The 18,498-nt window shown below is 40.0% G+C and overlaps 1 protein-coding gene across 19 annotated transcripts in view; it reads left to right on the top strand.

The window, feature by feature from the left end:
- The window catches only part of ptprt (protein tyrosine phosphatase receptor type T), a 397,778-nt gene that overhangs the window by 310,872 nt on the left and 68,408 nt on the right, over positions 1 to 18,498 (top strand). For all 19 annotated transcript variants that reach the window (XM_034201114.1, XM_034201107.1, XM_034201120.1 and 16 more), the window contains 2 exons: positions 12,605 to 12,697; positions 14,020 to 14,129. In XM_034201114.1, the coding sequence (XP_034057005.1) occupies positions 12,605 to 12,697; positions 14,020 to 14,129 (203 nt within the window). The remainder of the gene's footprint in view (positions 1 to 12,604; positions 12,698 to 14,019; positions 14,130 to 18,498) is intronic.

Below are 18,498 nucleotides of genomic sequence, written 5' to 3'. Positions count from 1 at the left end.
ACACACACACACACACACACACACACACACACACACACATACACACACACACACATACACACACACACACACACACACACACACATACATACACACACACACACACACACACACACACACACACACACACACACACACACACACACACACAGAGGTATAGTAAGTAGTGATATTTGTCTGCCGGCCTCCTTTCTGTATAATGTGATAATACCTATCAGCTGCTCGTCTTCCTGCCACACCTCCTCCCATCCCTCCTTTCTTCTTATCTCCTCTCTTCTGCCAATTATTGTCATTCCCCCCGTCATCAGGTCTGCCATCACATCATCATGCTACCTCATTTTGACTCTACATGTCAAAACACTTTTTCCTACTTTTTTGTTTGAATCGAAATGTTCATTTTATTAATATTATAATATATATATAATCATTGTATTGTAATGCTACTATGCCTGATTGTCCACAAGCCCAATTTCTGGCCATTTATTTAATTGTATTAGTTCAACCCTTCCTACTTTTGGTAAATCCAGCCCCACCAATAAGAGTTTTTCTCTTTTTCTCAAATATTCTTTTCACCATTTAGTTTGAATTACTTTTCTCTGCCATACTCACATGTTCTGCTTTTTCTGTGCCTTTTCCGTTTTGTTCCTTTCCTAAACTCATTATCAGGTATTCGAACATCCATTCTTGACTTCCGCTTAATTTGCAAACGTCAGTGTTCACTCTTCCCTCTCACTTCATCCGCTCCTCCTCTCATCTCCTCTGTTTACCAGCTGAATCAATGTTATACCTGCCGAGCCCATGTTTTAACTGCCCAGGAAACGGAGAGAAAGAAAAACAGAAAAAGACAAATCAAAATAATAGACACCTACTCTGCATCATATATGCTCTTAAAACCAACTGGCCAAGACAAATGGCCATATGTACGCTGATTAACAGTAATGTAAACAACTGGCCACACAGGTTTCTTTGCCATTTGCTGATACACATCGAGGCATGATGAAGCAGAATGCAAAACAACGCATGAGTGATTTGTGTAACGGCACACATTTGCTGTCATACATCTTCACAGAGAGTCACGATTAAAACAATATACGTGTCTATCAATTGATCTCTACTTTTAGTAACCCTTTATTATCTCTTAATGGGGTCCTATAATGCTTTTGGGGTTTTCCCTGTCCTGCAGTGTGTTATATAGGTTTGGTGCATGTAAATGGTCTGCAAAGGCTAACATCCCTGTGTTCCCTGTTCTCTCCCAAACACTCAACCCCCCCCCCACATAGTGACACCAATATGTAACGCTCAGGCTTCTATTGTTTAGCCCTCAAACAAATCGTACGTGATAGGTTAAGGGGCGGGACATCTCTAAGCGGTTAACCAATTACAACAGAGCGGGCCAGCTAACCAATCAGAAAACATTGAACATTAAAGCATGGAGACATGTCACAGTAGAGGCACAGAATGCAAATATGAACCTGAAGATGAGCATTGTATGTCGTCTTTAATCCATGCCATGACCCCAACTCTCCAAACTCAGTTCACACAACTTTGTTCTTCTATCGACTTTTGTTTCATTTAATTACATTTTTTCTTTCCATCGATCCATCCATCACCTCTCTCATCGTCTTACCAATCCTGTTTTCTCGTCAACACATTACTCCGCTCCTCCCACGGTCATCTATCTATTCATACCGTCCATACACTCATCCATTAATACTTCCATTCCCCTTTTGTTTGTTTCCTAATATCGGTTAGTCCATCCATCGACTCTTCTGTCCCTCCATCACTGTCTATATCCACATCTGCTTTTATACTGTAATTGATTCTCTCCTTCTACCCATCATCCAACCATCAATCCAATTCCTATTTTTTCCAGTTCTACATTATCCTATCTTCGTCTTCAGACCATCTTGCAGTCCTCTTTCCATTTGCTCATCCAATATGTTCTCCATCCGTCACGTAAACATCATAAAGCATCATCCCTTGATGCTGTTTTCATGTCATGCTTAGCATTGCAATTATTTCATTGATTAGAGCAGTCATTTAGTGGATGGAGAGAGCCTGTCAATTGACCACCGAGCGTTTTGCAATCATCATCATCTTCTTCACGACCATCATCCAAGGCCAACAGGAAGAGAGATAGCAGAATGGAATACCAATCAAATGGCAGACATAGGGACGAAGGGAACATTAATAGAAAGTGTTGAAAGTGAGATTAGAGATAAAAAGGACACAGAGAATAATTTCAAGTTCTTTAACACTTGAACCGCCAGGGGTCGCTGTATACCTAAAACCGCCAACGGGTTAAATGGACCCGCTATTAGAATGCATTGATTTTCAAGGTACAATGTTCTTTTATTTATCATACTAGAACACAGGGTTAACGGTGAGTTTTAATCGCACAGTGGTTAAACTTATACCAATAGAATCTGAGGACTCTCAGCTTCCATAATGATATCTAGTTTGTGCAGATAGCATGAAGTATCTATCTATATATCTATCTATCGATCTATCTCTCTCTCTCTCAATCCCTCTATCTATAAGGAACCGCAGTAAACAACAGGCGTTGCTATAGCAACACGTCATGTTTATGTTTTTGCGTGAGATCAATAACGCGAAAATCACTGCATTTTCTATAAGGTAAATATTACCCGCTGATGGGTATGAATGGCAATTTTTTGGGCGATTTTTTCAATCTGACTTCATATTGACCATTTTTAACAACCGAGTGTGCTACATAACACACTTTCAGGAAAAGTCACAGACTGGGAGACTTGAATATTTTATTGAAAAAAAGTGACATACAATCAAGAAACAGCTGCGGGTAAAATGTACCCGTTGGCGGTTCTAGTGTTAACAGCATATTTGTTCATACAATACGTGTGTTTGGCACGTTTATTCCAAGTTGGGTTGTACTGCAGATATGTTCTTTATCATAACGAACACTCTTCTTTAATATAGAATGACGGGAGGGCGAAATAACTCAATAAGAAAACATCTGATTCTAGCATTTCTCCTTTTAATTATTTTCTTAGTTAAATGTGAGCACATTTTCTTAATTGTATTGCTAAAGTTACTTAAAGTATCTAAGCTAGCTGTCCACTTAATGTGATAAGACTAATCCTAAACCTTACCCTAACCCTAGACTAGTTAACTCAAAAAAAGAAAATATGCCCACCAGAGCAAACACAATCAATATTCTTCGTAATATTTTTCTACTGATCATTTGTGTGTATCTGTTTAGCCAAGAATGCTCCATTCTCCACGTTGACCTCCCTTAGGGTTATTAACCTATCCATACATCTAAAGTGGCCTCCAAGCGTAACTGGATTTCATTATTAAGTAAAGCGATAGAAAACATTTCATTCTTAAAGACTCCTCCATTTAGATACATTCCAAGACCTTTCAGGCTTTTGAAAATGGATAATGGTACCAGGAGCCTGAACGCTGCCAGTGAGGATAGCTTGAAGAGAGAGGCAGAGCAGAGAAAGAGAGAAGAAGAAAGTTATTAAGAGGACAGTGAAAGAGACATACAGATTGAGGGATCAAAGACGGGGAGAAGGAGCGTATCAGGTACGCTATGCAGAGGAGGGTTTAACTCGGTCTGTGTGTGTGTGTGTTTTCTTTTTGAACCAGCTGCAAAGATGTCTCCTTAGCTCAGGTGTTTTCTCAGCTATGGAAATGGAATTTCTCACACACACATGCACACACACACACACACACACACATACACACACACACACACACACACACACACACACACACACACACACCCTCATAACATCTTGCATCCATAAGCACCCAGCCAACACTCACACACAAATATATGCACAAAGAGACAAGGACACATCAGAAAGTTACACATGTGCACACAGGAACACACTCACAGATATCCGTATGCACAGACACCCCGCGCAGTGTTAACATTGATGCGACGTAAATCCACTGGATCAGTGAAAAGCCACCGCTGCATGGCGTGCATTTCATGTGCAAACACATTTTCCTTCGAAAAATCAATTTCACAGACTGATGTATGTTAAAAGGCTACGCAACACTGTTCTCTGTCACTTCACAAAGCAAGCGTCAGCCTTTTGTGGCCAGCCAAGGACAGCCCTTTGCATGACTTCTTAGCACAGAAGTCATGTTTTTCCATGAATCAGGAGCTGGTTAATTAGGTACACACAGTTGAACAAATACACTGATAGAAGCACAGAGCCATGCAAAGGCATCCCGGGGACCTTGGACACCAAAGAAAAAGCTAGATGCAAATTCCTGTTTGCCTTTTCAAGGGCTTTCAAAACAACAAAGATTAGGCACATTATACCATATCCCTTTTAATCCATACATAATGGATTCAAAAGCAATGGCTTTAGTGGAGACACCATTTTGGAGATGATGAGACTTCACAGAATCATCTTGTTCTTTGTGATTTGCTGCTTCAATATTCTGATTTGGATGGATGCTGCAAAGAAGATGTGCTGAAGCCAAGCACAGTATGTATATGAAGACCAAACAGACAATGTGAAGGCCCCATCGATGGTGCCTTAAAGTGCTCCTCGGCTTCTGCCGGTTCCAGAGTTGGGAAGTGGTTATTTTGAAGTGTCCATGAGCTTTAAGACGTCATGTGGAAATGAAGTGGACACGACTGACTGAATATGCTCAATGAAAGGCAGCTTTTCCATCTGTAAGCGGAACATATGATTTAAAGTTACCCTTTCAACCCTGATGTGAGTCATGTTTAAAATAAAACACCAAATATATATTTAAACAATGTGCATTCATATGCTGAATGTGTTGAGATGAACGGTTCTTAGTTGACAGAAGCCATCAGGAACACAGATTGTTTTCTTTGGGATATTTAGAAAAGGGAGAATGATTGTAGATATGGATAAGGAGAAAGAGGGTTCAGCAGGCCAGTGTCATACACAGTATCAAAAGTGAGGCACCCTTTACTTTTCAATGCATATTTTACTGAAGGAACAGATGAAATCCCTGCCAGCAGACCTCACTGATGTGTCTTTTGCTGGGTATTTTGAAGATGCAACAACAACTGTCCTGCCACAGTGGAGGAGGACGCTGGTCCAGAATCACCTACTGTGTAGAAAGCCCATCATTTCTACCCACAGTGTTGGAAGTAGTTTTTCCAAAGCATTACTGAAGGGCAATTATTTTCCTCCAGCCTAGTTCAGCTAAGCATCAGGCTGCATGTAAGGTGATTATGGCTAATGGTAGTCATTTAGTTTGGCCATAATGTGACAGTGCTAGGTAATTGAAGGTGAGAGCATGTTTGAGAGATTGTGAATTTCAACCTTTATGTGCTCAGGGAAGATTGAGCCTCTGTGCTCTTTTCAAGCCACTTCTTATAACGCTTATATTCACATCTAGTGGTCCTTCACTCCCACTTCCTTTGACTAGTCCGTCTGCTTCGCGGTCTGACAGTCTGAAATCTGTTCTAACCCCTTTTGTGGTCGCTTTCACTATATTTACCTTCACCTATAGCTGTACATATAGATTTGACGTTCAGTTGTTGAGGATAGAAACATAATAATGCACAAATGTAATTTCCATTTTTATTTCCAAGTTTCATATTGAGATCAATATCAATACTGACAATATAAATAGTTGAAATAATAGCATTTTAAGAACTCTTAATTTGAAACTACTCCCTGGGGTGCCATTGCAACACCCAAAGCTTCATGTGATGGCTATTATGTAAGGGATAATGGTCATTAATGAAAGAAATCCAGATTATTACACAGCCACATACTAAATAATCTAAAGCATGGCTTCCACCCAGAACAAATAGTCCGTTCCACTTGATGGCTGGAACTGCGGAAACAACAACGTAACTTAAAATGACGGCATGGAGGTTTTTTGTAACTGTCCAAGTCTGTTTACATTTTCTCTTCCATTAACATTAACGGTGTGGGCACTGCCAGAGCCCACACCGTTTTCCTGTAAGTGTTTACTTCCTGTCTTTCTTCTTCTGCTGTTCCCTTTAGTGTTTTCTTCCTATTTCCCTGTTTTCTTGTCATTAGAGTCTAGCCATCATTAATCCAAATGTTCGAGCTCTCCACAAATATAACAATTCATATTCCAAAGGTATTCCCTGGTGTTTTCTGATGGAGAAAGCTGTTGTTATTTCTTGTTAGCATGAAATAACAACCCTTGAAATGTCCAAATTGACCAATCAGAATGGAGTATTTAATAAAAAACAGACCTTGTTATGATCACAATTTCAATGTTTAGCGAGTCAACAAGTGATTTGGCCCAGAATATAGGACAGGAAGTGTATAAACTGGATGATTAAAATGAAACATAAGCTTGAATAATATATTGCTTTATTTGTCCATGCACGGTAGAAAAACAGGCATTAATTTGTATAAAATGTTGCATTACTTTACTCCCTCACATCTCAAATGATCTTCATCCACAGCCAGCAGAAGCCTATGCTTACTGTATATGAGCAGATGGTGCGAACAACAAGCTTTACTATCCAGCATCCTCAGATAAAATGATAAAATAATACATATTTCCGTCTACCAGTCTCTTTCTTTCAGACACACACTTGTGAGTCAGTGTTGTGTGTCCTCATGTCAGAAGAAGGGAGGTGAGATTGAGGTTAACGCTGGTATACTGTCTAGACCAGCTGATCCCTGTGAACTGCAGCCCAGATATATTTTCTGCTGCCTCTCTGTCTCCTCCTCCATTTGTAGCTTCTTTTATTTTCTTTATGTCAGGCATCCTCAGGTCTTGGTTTTTATTCCATCTCATCACAATGCTAAACAATTAAGTACACTATGTGTATCTCTATGTTTGGAATATGTATCTTTGTTACACAAGCTCAATGTATTTCTAACTTCCTGTTCTCTATATGTTCACTCATTGAACCTGTTCTATTTGAATGAAGAACCCATTAACAGTTGATGGGCACATTGACTTGAATCTAACCCCGTCAAATGATGACCATATGGTATGCCCTATTATGCTCTGCAAAGCTAGTATGTTGCATTGTATTGGAAACCAAGATTTAAGAAAAAAAACGTATAAATATGAAACAAATAAACTGATAATGTCAAGTCAATATTTGATATCAAAGGACGAAGATTACTTTGGAGAATTAAAGCCCTGATGCGATCAAGGATCTTTTTCTTAACTTTGTCTGTCTACATTGTATCTACTGCTTTCTGTCTACATTGTATCTACTGCTTTCTGTCTACATTGGACAGCAGCTCAGTTACACTTTTAGTTTCCATACTTTATTCTAGAGGCTCACTGTTCCACTATCTGACTTTAATATATTTCAAATATCGGAGTGATTTATCATCCACACTGGCCCGGCTTTGCAGCAAAATAAAATCAAGTTGAACCTGACCTTGTACTCCAGAGAAAGACCAAAAGAAAGACAGAGATAAACTCAACAGCCACATTTATTCCACCTTTATAAAACTTCCGACACAAGTCCACCAGCTTTTAATATTTAATTTCAAAAAGTTTTAGAACATTTTAAAGGTTCATATCAGTATGTAGTGTCTCTCCTGTGACATGTCAACCCCTTAGAGATGTCCTGCTCTTTAGCTTATCACGTACAATATGTTGGAGTGCTAGCCAATGCAATGTTACGTAGTGATGTCTCTATGTTAACTCCCTGTGGCAGGAACTTTGGGATTTGAGCCTTTGCAGACCATTTACATGCACAGAAACCTATATAAACCTATACACTCAAATACAGTTAAACCCCCAAAATGCATAATAGGGTCCCTTCGAAAAAATGTGTAAATTCAAGGAGACCTAGCTTCTATAAAGTATCAAGGCTGTTGCATTATTTACCCTTCAAGTAGTTACACAGCACAGTGGATTGTCTTGGTTAAACTAAATAGACAGTATTGGATTATTACTGATTGTATCCAAGGGAGTAGATGACGAACGGTTATATTGTCGAAGTCTTTAGTGTTTAACATCATTTCCATTTCAGATTCAATTATTGTTTGATTGTTCCTGATATAATTAGTGTGTGTGGGTGCATGAATAAGAACAGTGTATGGAAATGATGACCCTCTATAAGGACAGGTGCTTCTGTAATGGAGTCATTTTCTTTGTTATGATTGAGTTTAACAGTAATTGCTAGTTGGGGGGTATAAAGGATATGGGTGAATTACATTGAATTATGCAATGACTGCAGAGAAAGCTGGCAGTTTTCCATTTCAATCATGTGCAAGTTTATTTTGAACACAGTGATGGTCCACAGCTTTATTATTATGTATTCTTTGTATAGCAAAATACAGAAAATATGATCCTCGATAGAGTGATGCAGAGATGACTTAGTTTTGTAGGCAGCCCAGGAATAAGCATCGCAAGGGCTCCCTCGACAAAAAGCTATGGGATTTTTCCATTGGAATCAAGAATATTACAGAAAAAAGTATCTGTGGCAAACACACTTCACACATTTTGTTTAGCAGGATAATGTCGACATATTTACAACACTTTAATGAAGTGTAAATACAATTGACAGAAGTAAAAAGCTATGGGCTATACAAAAAACGACATGTGGCCAATGCTAAGCTAAAGGCGGCTAACATTTGAAGTGATAATGTTTAGCAGCCTCTTTTAGCCACTTGTTAGCAAACACTGTTGCTATGACACATTAAAGAGTCAGACATTCACCAGTGGGGGTATCTACTGTTGTCGTAGAACAAAACGTTAAAGTCTCTTCAGCCTGTGTTAACTACAGACCTTATTTCAGAGGTAAAATGCTGACTCACGTCCGGGTTTTAGGACTGCACCGCACTCTATCTGCAAGTCAATACAAGAGAATTGAATGCAGCCGCTGTCATAATCAAGCAGATGCAGCATTATAGTTATATAAATCACGCAAAGTAAGGCAAAGAAGTAAACAAAGCTTACAGAGAAATATAACTGTCGAAGACTTAAAAATAAAAGCAAAATATAGAAACACAGATACAGACGTCTGAGGCGAAGGACTTAGGAGTTAACATAGTGATACTCTGAGCCAAGCCATCCATAACTGCATCTTAATAAAGTCACAGAGTGGGAGGAGGGAACTTTATGTAGCACACTGCCAAGCATGAAGGACTGCATTAACATACATACTCCTTGACAGTGGAAACGGCCTTCACACACACATGGGAAACAGGTTCAACACACACTCACATTGTTCTTCTCTTTTAAAATCAATCGCAACTCTCTTATCAAAAACACACTCAACACTCTCCGTATGTCTCTATATCAACACACACACACACACACACACACACACACACACACACACACACACACACACACACACACACTCTCTAGTGAATGTGGGGTCAATAAATCTCCCCATTAGCATTGAGATGTCTTCATCATAGTCAGTGTTGTGGAGCTGCCGCTATGACTCCATTTCATGCCTGGCTTAATGCATATTTGACCTTGGGGTGATGCACACACACACACACACACACACACACACACACACACACACACACACACACACACACACACACACACATACACACACACACACACACACACACACACACATGCAAAAGCACATTATTGTGTAAGTGCCGGAGTGTGCTTACACACACTCATATACACACATATACCATATACCTCACATCAATGGATAAACGAACTGTATGAACACATTTAAACGATTATAAAACGCACAACTCCGACCGTGAAGCCAGCTGCCTGGAATATTCAGAGTCTCAGAGATGAAGGATATGTGCTGCTTTGTGTTAAAATGTATTTATCAAAAGAAAAACCAGTGGTAGGAGAAAGGGTTGATTGAGGAGTACTAAGGAAGGATGGAAAGAGTTTATAAAGATACATGGGATGGATTGAAGGGCTGGAGTTCATTCTTACTTGAACTATAGTAAGTCTGAAGGGGGAAGTGTGAAGTACATCCTGGTTGTGTTTCAGAGAGCAGACAGTTTCATTTCATTTCAAACCTTTATTTATCCAGATAAATCCCATTGAGATCATTGAACTCTTTTACAAGGGAGACCTGCTCAGTGTGTCCTTGCCTGTTCTCGGCTCTCTTTTTCTCTTCAACTCTTTACTCCTGTATTTCCTACACCTTTCCTCTCCAAATGTCTCTCCTGTCTCACATTTCTTTCACTCTCATCTGCCCTTTTTTCCGTGTTTCCTTTCTTCTTCCATGTCTTAATAGTGCAGTGCAGTGATGATGTATTGTTGCAAGCCGACCCGGAAGTTAGCGTCGCAAGGGCCCCCAGGACAAAGCAGGAACATCTCCACATATTAACACCATGTATACAATAGTTGAAGCGTAAATGAAATTGCCATAAGTAAAAATCTAATGTTAGCCTATAAAATAACTAAATTAGGATTGCTTGGCTGCGTATCACCACTGCTAAGATAAAGGCAGTTTAGTCACTTTTTTTTTACGTTGTAGAACAAAACGCGAAAATGTCTTCAGCCTAGGTTACCCATTATTTTAGGCATCTGGTCGCTTTCCACCTCTCCCCTTTCAGTCACTCATTCCAATTATTCATTCTGTCTTCTACTCTTTTATCAATCCTATCACACATCATCATGACTTAAGCTCGTAATACACAATTATACTATTTCGTTTTTTCAGCCCTTTGTCCTGTCTCTCAACACTAACAGGACACTGTCACAGTGGTAGCAGCAGACCCGTGTGGTCGGCTCATTCTTCATCCGTTTAGGGAAGCCAGTGTTTAGATTGGCTTATGGAGAAGCCACTTAACGGCACTAATGAATCCACAGCCATCATTAACATGCAAATAGCTCCATTAAGGAAACATAGAGTCCTGCAGTATTATATTACAAACCCTATTCCTTCTAAGACACACACATACACACTTCAGTGAGTAAACTGCCATACTGCAACAGCACTGAACAAAAGAACATTTATTAAAACCAACACAACTTTAACAACTCTCTTATAATGCGGGCATGGACATGTCATGCTTTTCCGGTTATTATCCGTCCCCTTGTGTGTTGTGTAGCTGTCTATGCATGTAAACGGTCTGCAGAGTCAAAAACCCTCAAAGTACACCCTGTAGCGAGTAAAACTCTAACACAGAAAATACCTGTCTATGCTGCCCCAGAACGCCTCGTTGGACATTTCTCTTTTTCCATTGTTTATTTCTTGGGTATAGTGACATAACGTAACGTCCGCGGAGCCGTTACGTTTGGACCAATCCGCGGACTTCCTCACACACACACTCGGCGGGACGTTCGAGACTCGCTGCTGCGAGGAGTGGACAGTGTGAGCTGGCTCACTGGTGTGGGGTCGGTGAGACAGAGAGACACCGCAGAACTCAGCCTGAGCACACACACAAACTCCCAGCCAGGCTGCGGGTGTGTGTGTGTCTCGCTGTCTCGCAGACGGCCACTGGGCTCACAGGGGGGGGGGCAGGAGCTCCAACAAGCCGTGTAGGACAGAGAGTGAATACACATACTATACAGAGATGCTGTATGAGAAACCAATGTGAGTTTGGAACATTGCAAAATATAAATCTATTCTAGTAGACCTCAACAATGGAATTATGATCAGTAGAAATGGCCATGACATGGGACCTTTAAGACATACAACTGCAACGAAAGTAACAAAAACAATGTAATATCCTTTTCAGTTTCACAGAACACAAATTGGATTATTTACATAATATGTTTACATGATTTTGTTGTGCAATAAAACAACCAGAGAAGTGATGGCTTGAGATGCCCTCACGAATGGCCCGATGCTGTTACGATTTGAGCCAAATTTGATCATTTCCTTTATCGTGTGTCCATCTGGTGTCAATTTCGGAACAGTGTGACGCGGGCTTTATGGAAAACTAAAATTAGGGTTAGGGTTCCCCAAAGTATTTCAATAATTTCAGTTCCCCAGGATTAGCTGAGAGGAAAAGAGAAGACAAGTGGTGGAAACAAATAGACCTTATATTAAATGAATCACAATGGTACATTGTTCTTCCTTCTCTAACGGAGAGTGAATGGAGCATTTGTATTGCTGCATCAAGTTTCCTCCACCAAAAGCGCTTTGGGACCTCTGTTTCAGCTCTTGACAATCCTTGATCAGTCCCTCCGTCCCACTGAACCTTCTTCCTCCATCTGTGCTGACAAATAAAACCCATGCTCTCATCCAATCAATCTGTCTGTTTGTTAATTGGTGGAGAGATATTCCAATTAGCCGTCCTATCGGCATGCCCACCAATCAAGGTGGTGTCAATCAAGGGTGTTAAATGACTCATTAATCTAACCATAAGCAGCCAATATGTATTTCTTCTAGACTATATTTTGGAGACATTTTAGAAATGATTGAGATATTTTTTATTATTTTATTATACAGTACTGTGAAAAGAGCCGTTCTGCATACTGAGTGGTTGTACCTTTGATACATGAAGTACATGTTGCCGTTTTCCCAACTTTTAGTACAATATTTTATGACATTGTTTTTTCTACTTTAACTTAATTAGTTATTCTTCCACCACCCAACTTTTCTCACCTGTGATGTGTCCATACTGTGCACGGTACTGAATGTGGGTGGGGGAATTATTATAGGTAGGATGTCTGTTGTCATGGTAACTTACTCTTTCTCTCTTTCTATTAACAGACAGTAGCCAGGCTTCGCTCGCCCAGCCCTCTCTGACCCTTCAGAGTTTTCCTTACGGAGGCTGTGAGTCTGTGGAGATCTCCTACCAGAGCGGTACATGCACAAAGCCTTGACACTGTGTTAGTTAGTTAGTACTTAGTAGGTTAGTAATTAGTTAGTAAGTTAGTCGGTTAGCTAGTTAGTTAGTTAGACCAATGTTATAATGTTTATACTTCATTGATAATGCTAAAGGTTTTGGTGCTAAAACGTATTACCAAAAAGTAGCTAACTGTGGGTGTCAGGTTTTCTCAGGTTATTTAGTTAGTCAGTTAGTTAAGTGTTAGCTGATTGGTGAGTTATAGTGTATAGAGGTTAGTAATTGAGGTTGTAACATGCCTGATACAAGTTGTTGTAAGCTTGTTTGACGATAAAACAATCGGACATAGCTAGCAAGTTAGTTTAAAAAGTCAGTGAGTGTGACGGGGTTCTATTCGTCCATTCGATACATAGGCTTAGTCGGTTGTTTAAGCTCCAAAAAACTGTATTTATAATCAGCCACAAAAAAATATATACTGTTCGACAAAAAGGTAAACAGTATAACGTAAATAAACAAAATCACAGTTTACCAAATTAGGTTGTCTGTCTCTCTAACCACATCCTAGCTGTTGCCTTCACTGCAACACCCTGCCGAATCACTCTTCCAGGGCCAACACCGTCCCTTTTGTACCCATAGCCCCTCCCCACAGGCTTACCGTCAACCGGTTACACAATTATCTCCAAACCACATTGTCAACATAAATGTAATTTCCTCAAACATGAGGAAACTATCCGACCCAAACATACACAGGTTAACTACCTCTTAACACAATCATTCCCCCTAATTAATAAACGCAAAATAAATAATAAATTGCATCCTATTTAAATCACGGAAGTGATGCGCCTCCGTCTTTTCCACCTTCCCTTTGCTGGGGAGACGGCGGCGAAACTATTATGGTGTAATATAGTTAAATGTATGTTTAAATAAGCGTGCACTTATGGTCGCGCTACAGAAAGGAAGGGGAATAGGTGGACGTTTTAGTGATGATTTAACCTTATTTATTGACGAACGGAAGAGAGCAGGAAATGTTTGGTGTGTGTGTGTGTGTGTGTGTGTGTGTGTGTGTGTGTGTGTGTGTGTGTGTGTGTGTGTGTGTCGCCGCTGCGGCTGTCAGTGGCGGAGTCAGTCACTCACCGCTCCGTCACAGTGAGATTTACTTATTTAACTATTCCCATCAATATACTGCGTTGTCTTATTCTTGGATAAAGCTCAAGACGCTACTTAGCTTATTTATTGATTGAGTAAAAGTTAGCTATTTTACTCAGCAGTTATTCAACAACATACACATACTAACTGCATCCCGCTGTTTATATAAAAACATTTTATTTCTGTACTGCAGGTCAGTTCCAGGCGGGTCAGTTTCAGCCAGCTATTCGAGTTGCAGACCTCCTGCAGCACATCACCCAGATGAAGTGTGGACAGGGCTACGGTTTCAAGGAGGAATATGAGGTGAATACACACACACACACACACACACACACACACACACACACACACACACACACACACACACACACACACACACACACACACACACACACACACACACACACACACAGAGGCTTATAATGAGAACAACAAGAACATCTTCAGATGGACAACATTACAAGCAGCCATTAGTAAGAAGGTCAAAGGTTTGCTGCTACAGCACATAGATAACATGTGTAACTAATAAACTGTTTGTTTGATGCCTGAATGTATCATTATTACCGCTGGTAAAATAGTGATTCAAAGAGAAAAGGATTGTCTTTTTTTATGTGACTTTTAAAAAGCCAATATCTGGATTGTATCTTAGCCTCTTGCAGCCCCTACTGTATGACCCTGAATAGCATATCAGCAATATCAGCATTCAAAGTCAAAACAAGAATCAAAGGCAGATTTGACTGAAAATATATTTGAATTGCTCACAAAATACTTACTGCACAATAAAAATGATCATTATAGTAAATGGAGTAAAACTGCGTCAGACGAGACGAGATGCCTTTTTGCATTGAGCTGAAATCTCATACATCACTCATTTGCATAAGAAAACATTTAAAAGAGAGTTGTTGTTTTTTTACTGCAGATTGATTTTTGACTTTTCCGAGGCACAGATGATCAGATTTGAGTTCACATTTCAATAAATGATATGAAAATAAAACACGTAAACGGCATCTCCGGCTTGGTAATTAGATTCCTTTATTTTGCAAACGCTGCATCCATATTTCCTCTCCGTCCCTGCTGTCGCTTCCCAGTTGTGCAGTGTGTGTATGTGTGTGTGAAGAGAGAGATTGGATTTGGTTTTATGGCTGGAGACCCTTATCAATTATTAATCCTTTACCTCATCAATATTGATGATCAGCAAAACAAACAGGGACGGTAAATCTAACTCTCCTCTCCTTACTTTCTTTCTTTGTGTTACAGTTTGTGTGGTGCAGTGTTTAGAAGCTAGCATTACAGGCTCCTTTCACCAAAAAGACAATAGGATTGTTCTTGTGAATGACGGAATAATGCAGAAATACGATTTTTGGTAAACACACCAAATATAATATATTTACACGTTTTGTTCGGCAGGATAATCTACACATATAACCAACGCTTTTATAATAGTTGAAGTTTAGTGCGTGCAATCACCAGAAGTAAAAAGCTAACGTTAGGCTAAAGAAAAAAATCACCAACGCTAAGCTAAAGGTGGCTAATGCTCATGTGATGTTCAGACATGTTTACTGACGTATTTTATTCCGTAGTAAACCTAAACAACTCTTGAACTTGTGTTAATCACTGATCAAAATGCAAGCATCTAACCAAAACACAAACATGTGATAAATGCTAACCCATTCTGTCTTTACTCTGGTTTTGTCCCAAGTTTCTTCTTTTTCATAACACCTTGTTCTCCCCCCGACTTCAATTTCCCTTTCAATCTTTGCTCAGCTTGAGTCATCGTTTCATTTAGCTTTTACTCCTATTTTTTTCTTACTCTCTCCTTCTTTTCCAGTTTCCTAATCTTCTGTTCATCCCATGTCATGTTTCAGTTTGTGTCAGACTTCCTTAATACTGTCTCCCACACCCCTGCTCTCTGCTGCTTCTGTTTGTCTTCCTCTCTCTGCCGGGCCTGACTGGTTGTTTGGAGCACTTCATCAAAAGCAGACGTTTTTACAATCATTCTTTTTCATACGCACTCTTCCATGGGATCCTTTTCCTTCCAAATCCTCATTCCCTTGCTTTGGTCATGAATCCTTGTTAATAGAATCCTTCCTGTCTTCACTTTGTTCTTACTTCTTTTACTTTGTGTCCGTCCCTGAAAATGAATCTTTGAAAAGACACCAGGAACAGTCTGCTTCTCTCTATCACCCGCTCCTATTTTCAAAATAATGAACATTTTCTATTAGCAGCTCTGCATGCATGTTGAAAATTGTCCCTCTGTGATGCCGTACGTTTTGCTTTCATTTGCTTCCTGTCACTTTGGTTTATACCCACTGATACCTTTCAGGAGTGTGTGTGTGTGTGTGTGTGTGTGTGTGTGTGTGTGTGTGTGTGTGTGTGTGTGTGTGTGTGTGTGTGTGTGTGTGTGTGTGTGTGTGTGTGTGTGTGTGTATGTGTGGCCTAGCATTACTATACGTGTGGGGACCTGAATATGTTTACGCAGTCATGTGTGGGGACTCGCCTCCCTTATGGGGACAAAATGGAGGTCCCCATAAGGGGAATCACTCATTTTAGGGTGAAGACTTGGTTAGGGTTAGGGTAAGGGTAAGGGTAAGGTTAAGGGTAAGGGTTAGGGTTAGGCATGTGTTGGTTATGGTTAAGGTTAGGATAAGTCTCCAGGAAATGCATGTAAGTCAATGTAATGTCCCCTGAAGTGATGTATACATGGTATGTGTGTGTGTGTGTGTTTTCATGAAGACAAAGACACAAAATAAGAATAATATCAATAATCTGAAAAAATATAATACAAATTCAATATTTGTGGATGTGTGCGTGTCCATCACCACACCCCATATGGTGTGTTCTTGTCTCTGTGTGTGTGTGTGATGTGACCTCCAGTGCTGAAGCCCATTAACCCCACTAACAGCGACAGCAGCCTCGCTGTCAGAGTCGCTCCCCACTGGGATTACACCTTTGGAATTAAAATGAATATTGTGCATAAAGACCGGTCAGTTGGTCAGGTTGTACTGTTGTGAATATCCCAACTATTTTAATTTTGATATGATAAAGGAAATGTATGTTCACATTTTGAGAATGAGGTCAAACGTTTCTTCAGCTAGTTTCCTGTAGAACTGTATAACAAAATATATTTTTGAATGTTATTTATTGTGATAAACAAAGACGCTGTGATTCCATCATGTTTCAAAGTGGTCGTGATTTCATAAATATAATTTATTCAGTATGTTGAACCGTGATTGCAGAAATTGTAACTTAATTACTCAATCTATAATACAGCAGAGTATGTGTGTGTGTGTGTGTGTGTGTGTGTGTGTGTGTGTGTGTGTGTGTGTGTGTGGTGTGTGTGTGTGTGTGTGTGTGTGTGTTTGTGTGTGTGTGTGTGTGTGTGTGTGTGTGTGTGTGTGTTTGTGTGTGTGTGTGTGTGTGTGTGTGTGTGTGTGTGTGTATTTGTGTGTGTGTGTGTGTGTGTGTGTGTGTGTGTGTGTGTGTGTGTATTTGTGTGTGTGTGTGTGTGTGTGTGTGTGTCGTGTCCTCTGTCCACCTACCTTTTTCTTTTTTAATACATAACCTTTATAATCCTGAAAAGTGGAATTTGCATGAGAGGAGTGTGATTAAGAATTGTTTTGGCCAACCCACACCTTAAGCAAATACATACACACACACACACACACACACACACACACTTGCATAACCCTCCGACAGAATGACCCTATCTAAGATGTCTAAAAACTAATATTAGCAGCTTTCTTATTTTACAAATGTTTGCAACACAAACACACACAGATGCACACACTACACACACAGTCTCATAGGCCCATATGCCACTTTAAGCGAACCCATTGTCTGCTTGAAAGAGCGATACGTTTAGGTGTCTGTTTCTCTGTCACAGTGCATTTGTGCGTGTGTGTGTGTGTGTGTGTGTGTGTGTGTTTGTGTGCATATAGGTCATATTACTGTATGACAGTGAAAGCTGTTTGGTTTTCTTAAGCTCTTAATGGACTAAAAAAGCACAGTACTCTATGGTGAGAATGATTGTGCGTGTGTGTGTGTGTGTGTGTGTATGTGCGTGCGTGTATATGTGTGTGTGACCTCTTCCAGTGTCTTCTAACGATTGTTCTAAATTAGACCGGTGTCCATATGGCGACCTTAGTGAGTTGGGGTTTGGTTTGAAAGTGATCGTACACACACACATACACACACAGACACACACACACACACAGACACAGACACACAACCATTTCTGTATTATATATAGGGTTGCAAAGGGGCGGAACACAAAGAGCCCTTCTCCCTCCAAAAAGTCCCATTAAACATGCAAATCTTCCTTCAAGCAATCCTCTGCATTTTGGCTAAACCCTTTCAGTCAATGGGCTCTTCCTGGGCCTCATCAACATCACACTCTGAGTCTTCCTCTTCAGTGTCACTGCCTTGTTGAGGATGGCTCTGTCAGGCTCAAAGAGTCTTAGGTTTGCCCGAATGCCAAGTTCCCTATGAAGAGCCAACCTTCAATTTAGAAAATTCCCAGTTTATTCCCATAAATTCCCGTTAATTCCCATAGAAAGTTTCCATCTTTGAAAATTCCCGGAATTTTGCAACCCTAATTATATACAGTACTGTTTGCATGCCACATTAGATTGCATTCTCACACACTCATACTCCATAGATGAAGGAACTTGTA

The sequence above is a fragment of the Gymnodraco acuticeps genome, unplaced genomic scaffold, assembly GCF_902827175.1.
Source record: "Gymnodraco acuticeps unplaced genomic scaffold, fGymAcu1.1, whole genome shotgun sequence".
Taxonomy (NCBI): domain Eukaryota; kingdom Metazoa; phylum Chordata; class Actinopteri; order Perciformes; family Bathydraconidae; genus Gymnodraco; species Gymnodraco acuticeps.
Note: the sequence above shows the minus strand (reverse complement) of the source record. Positions and strands in the feature narration are given on the sequence as shown.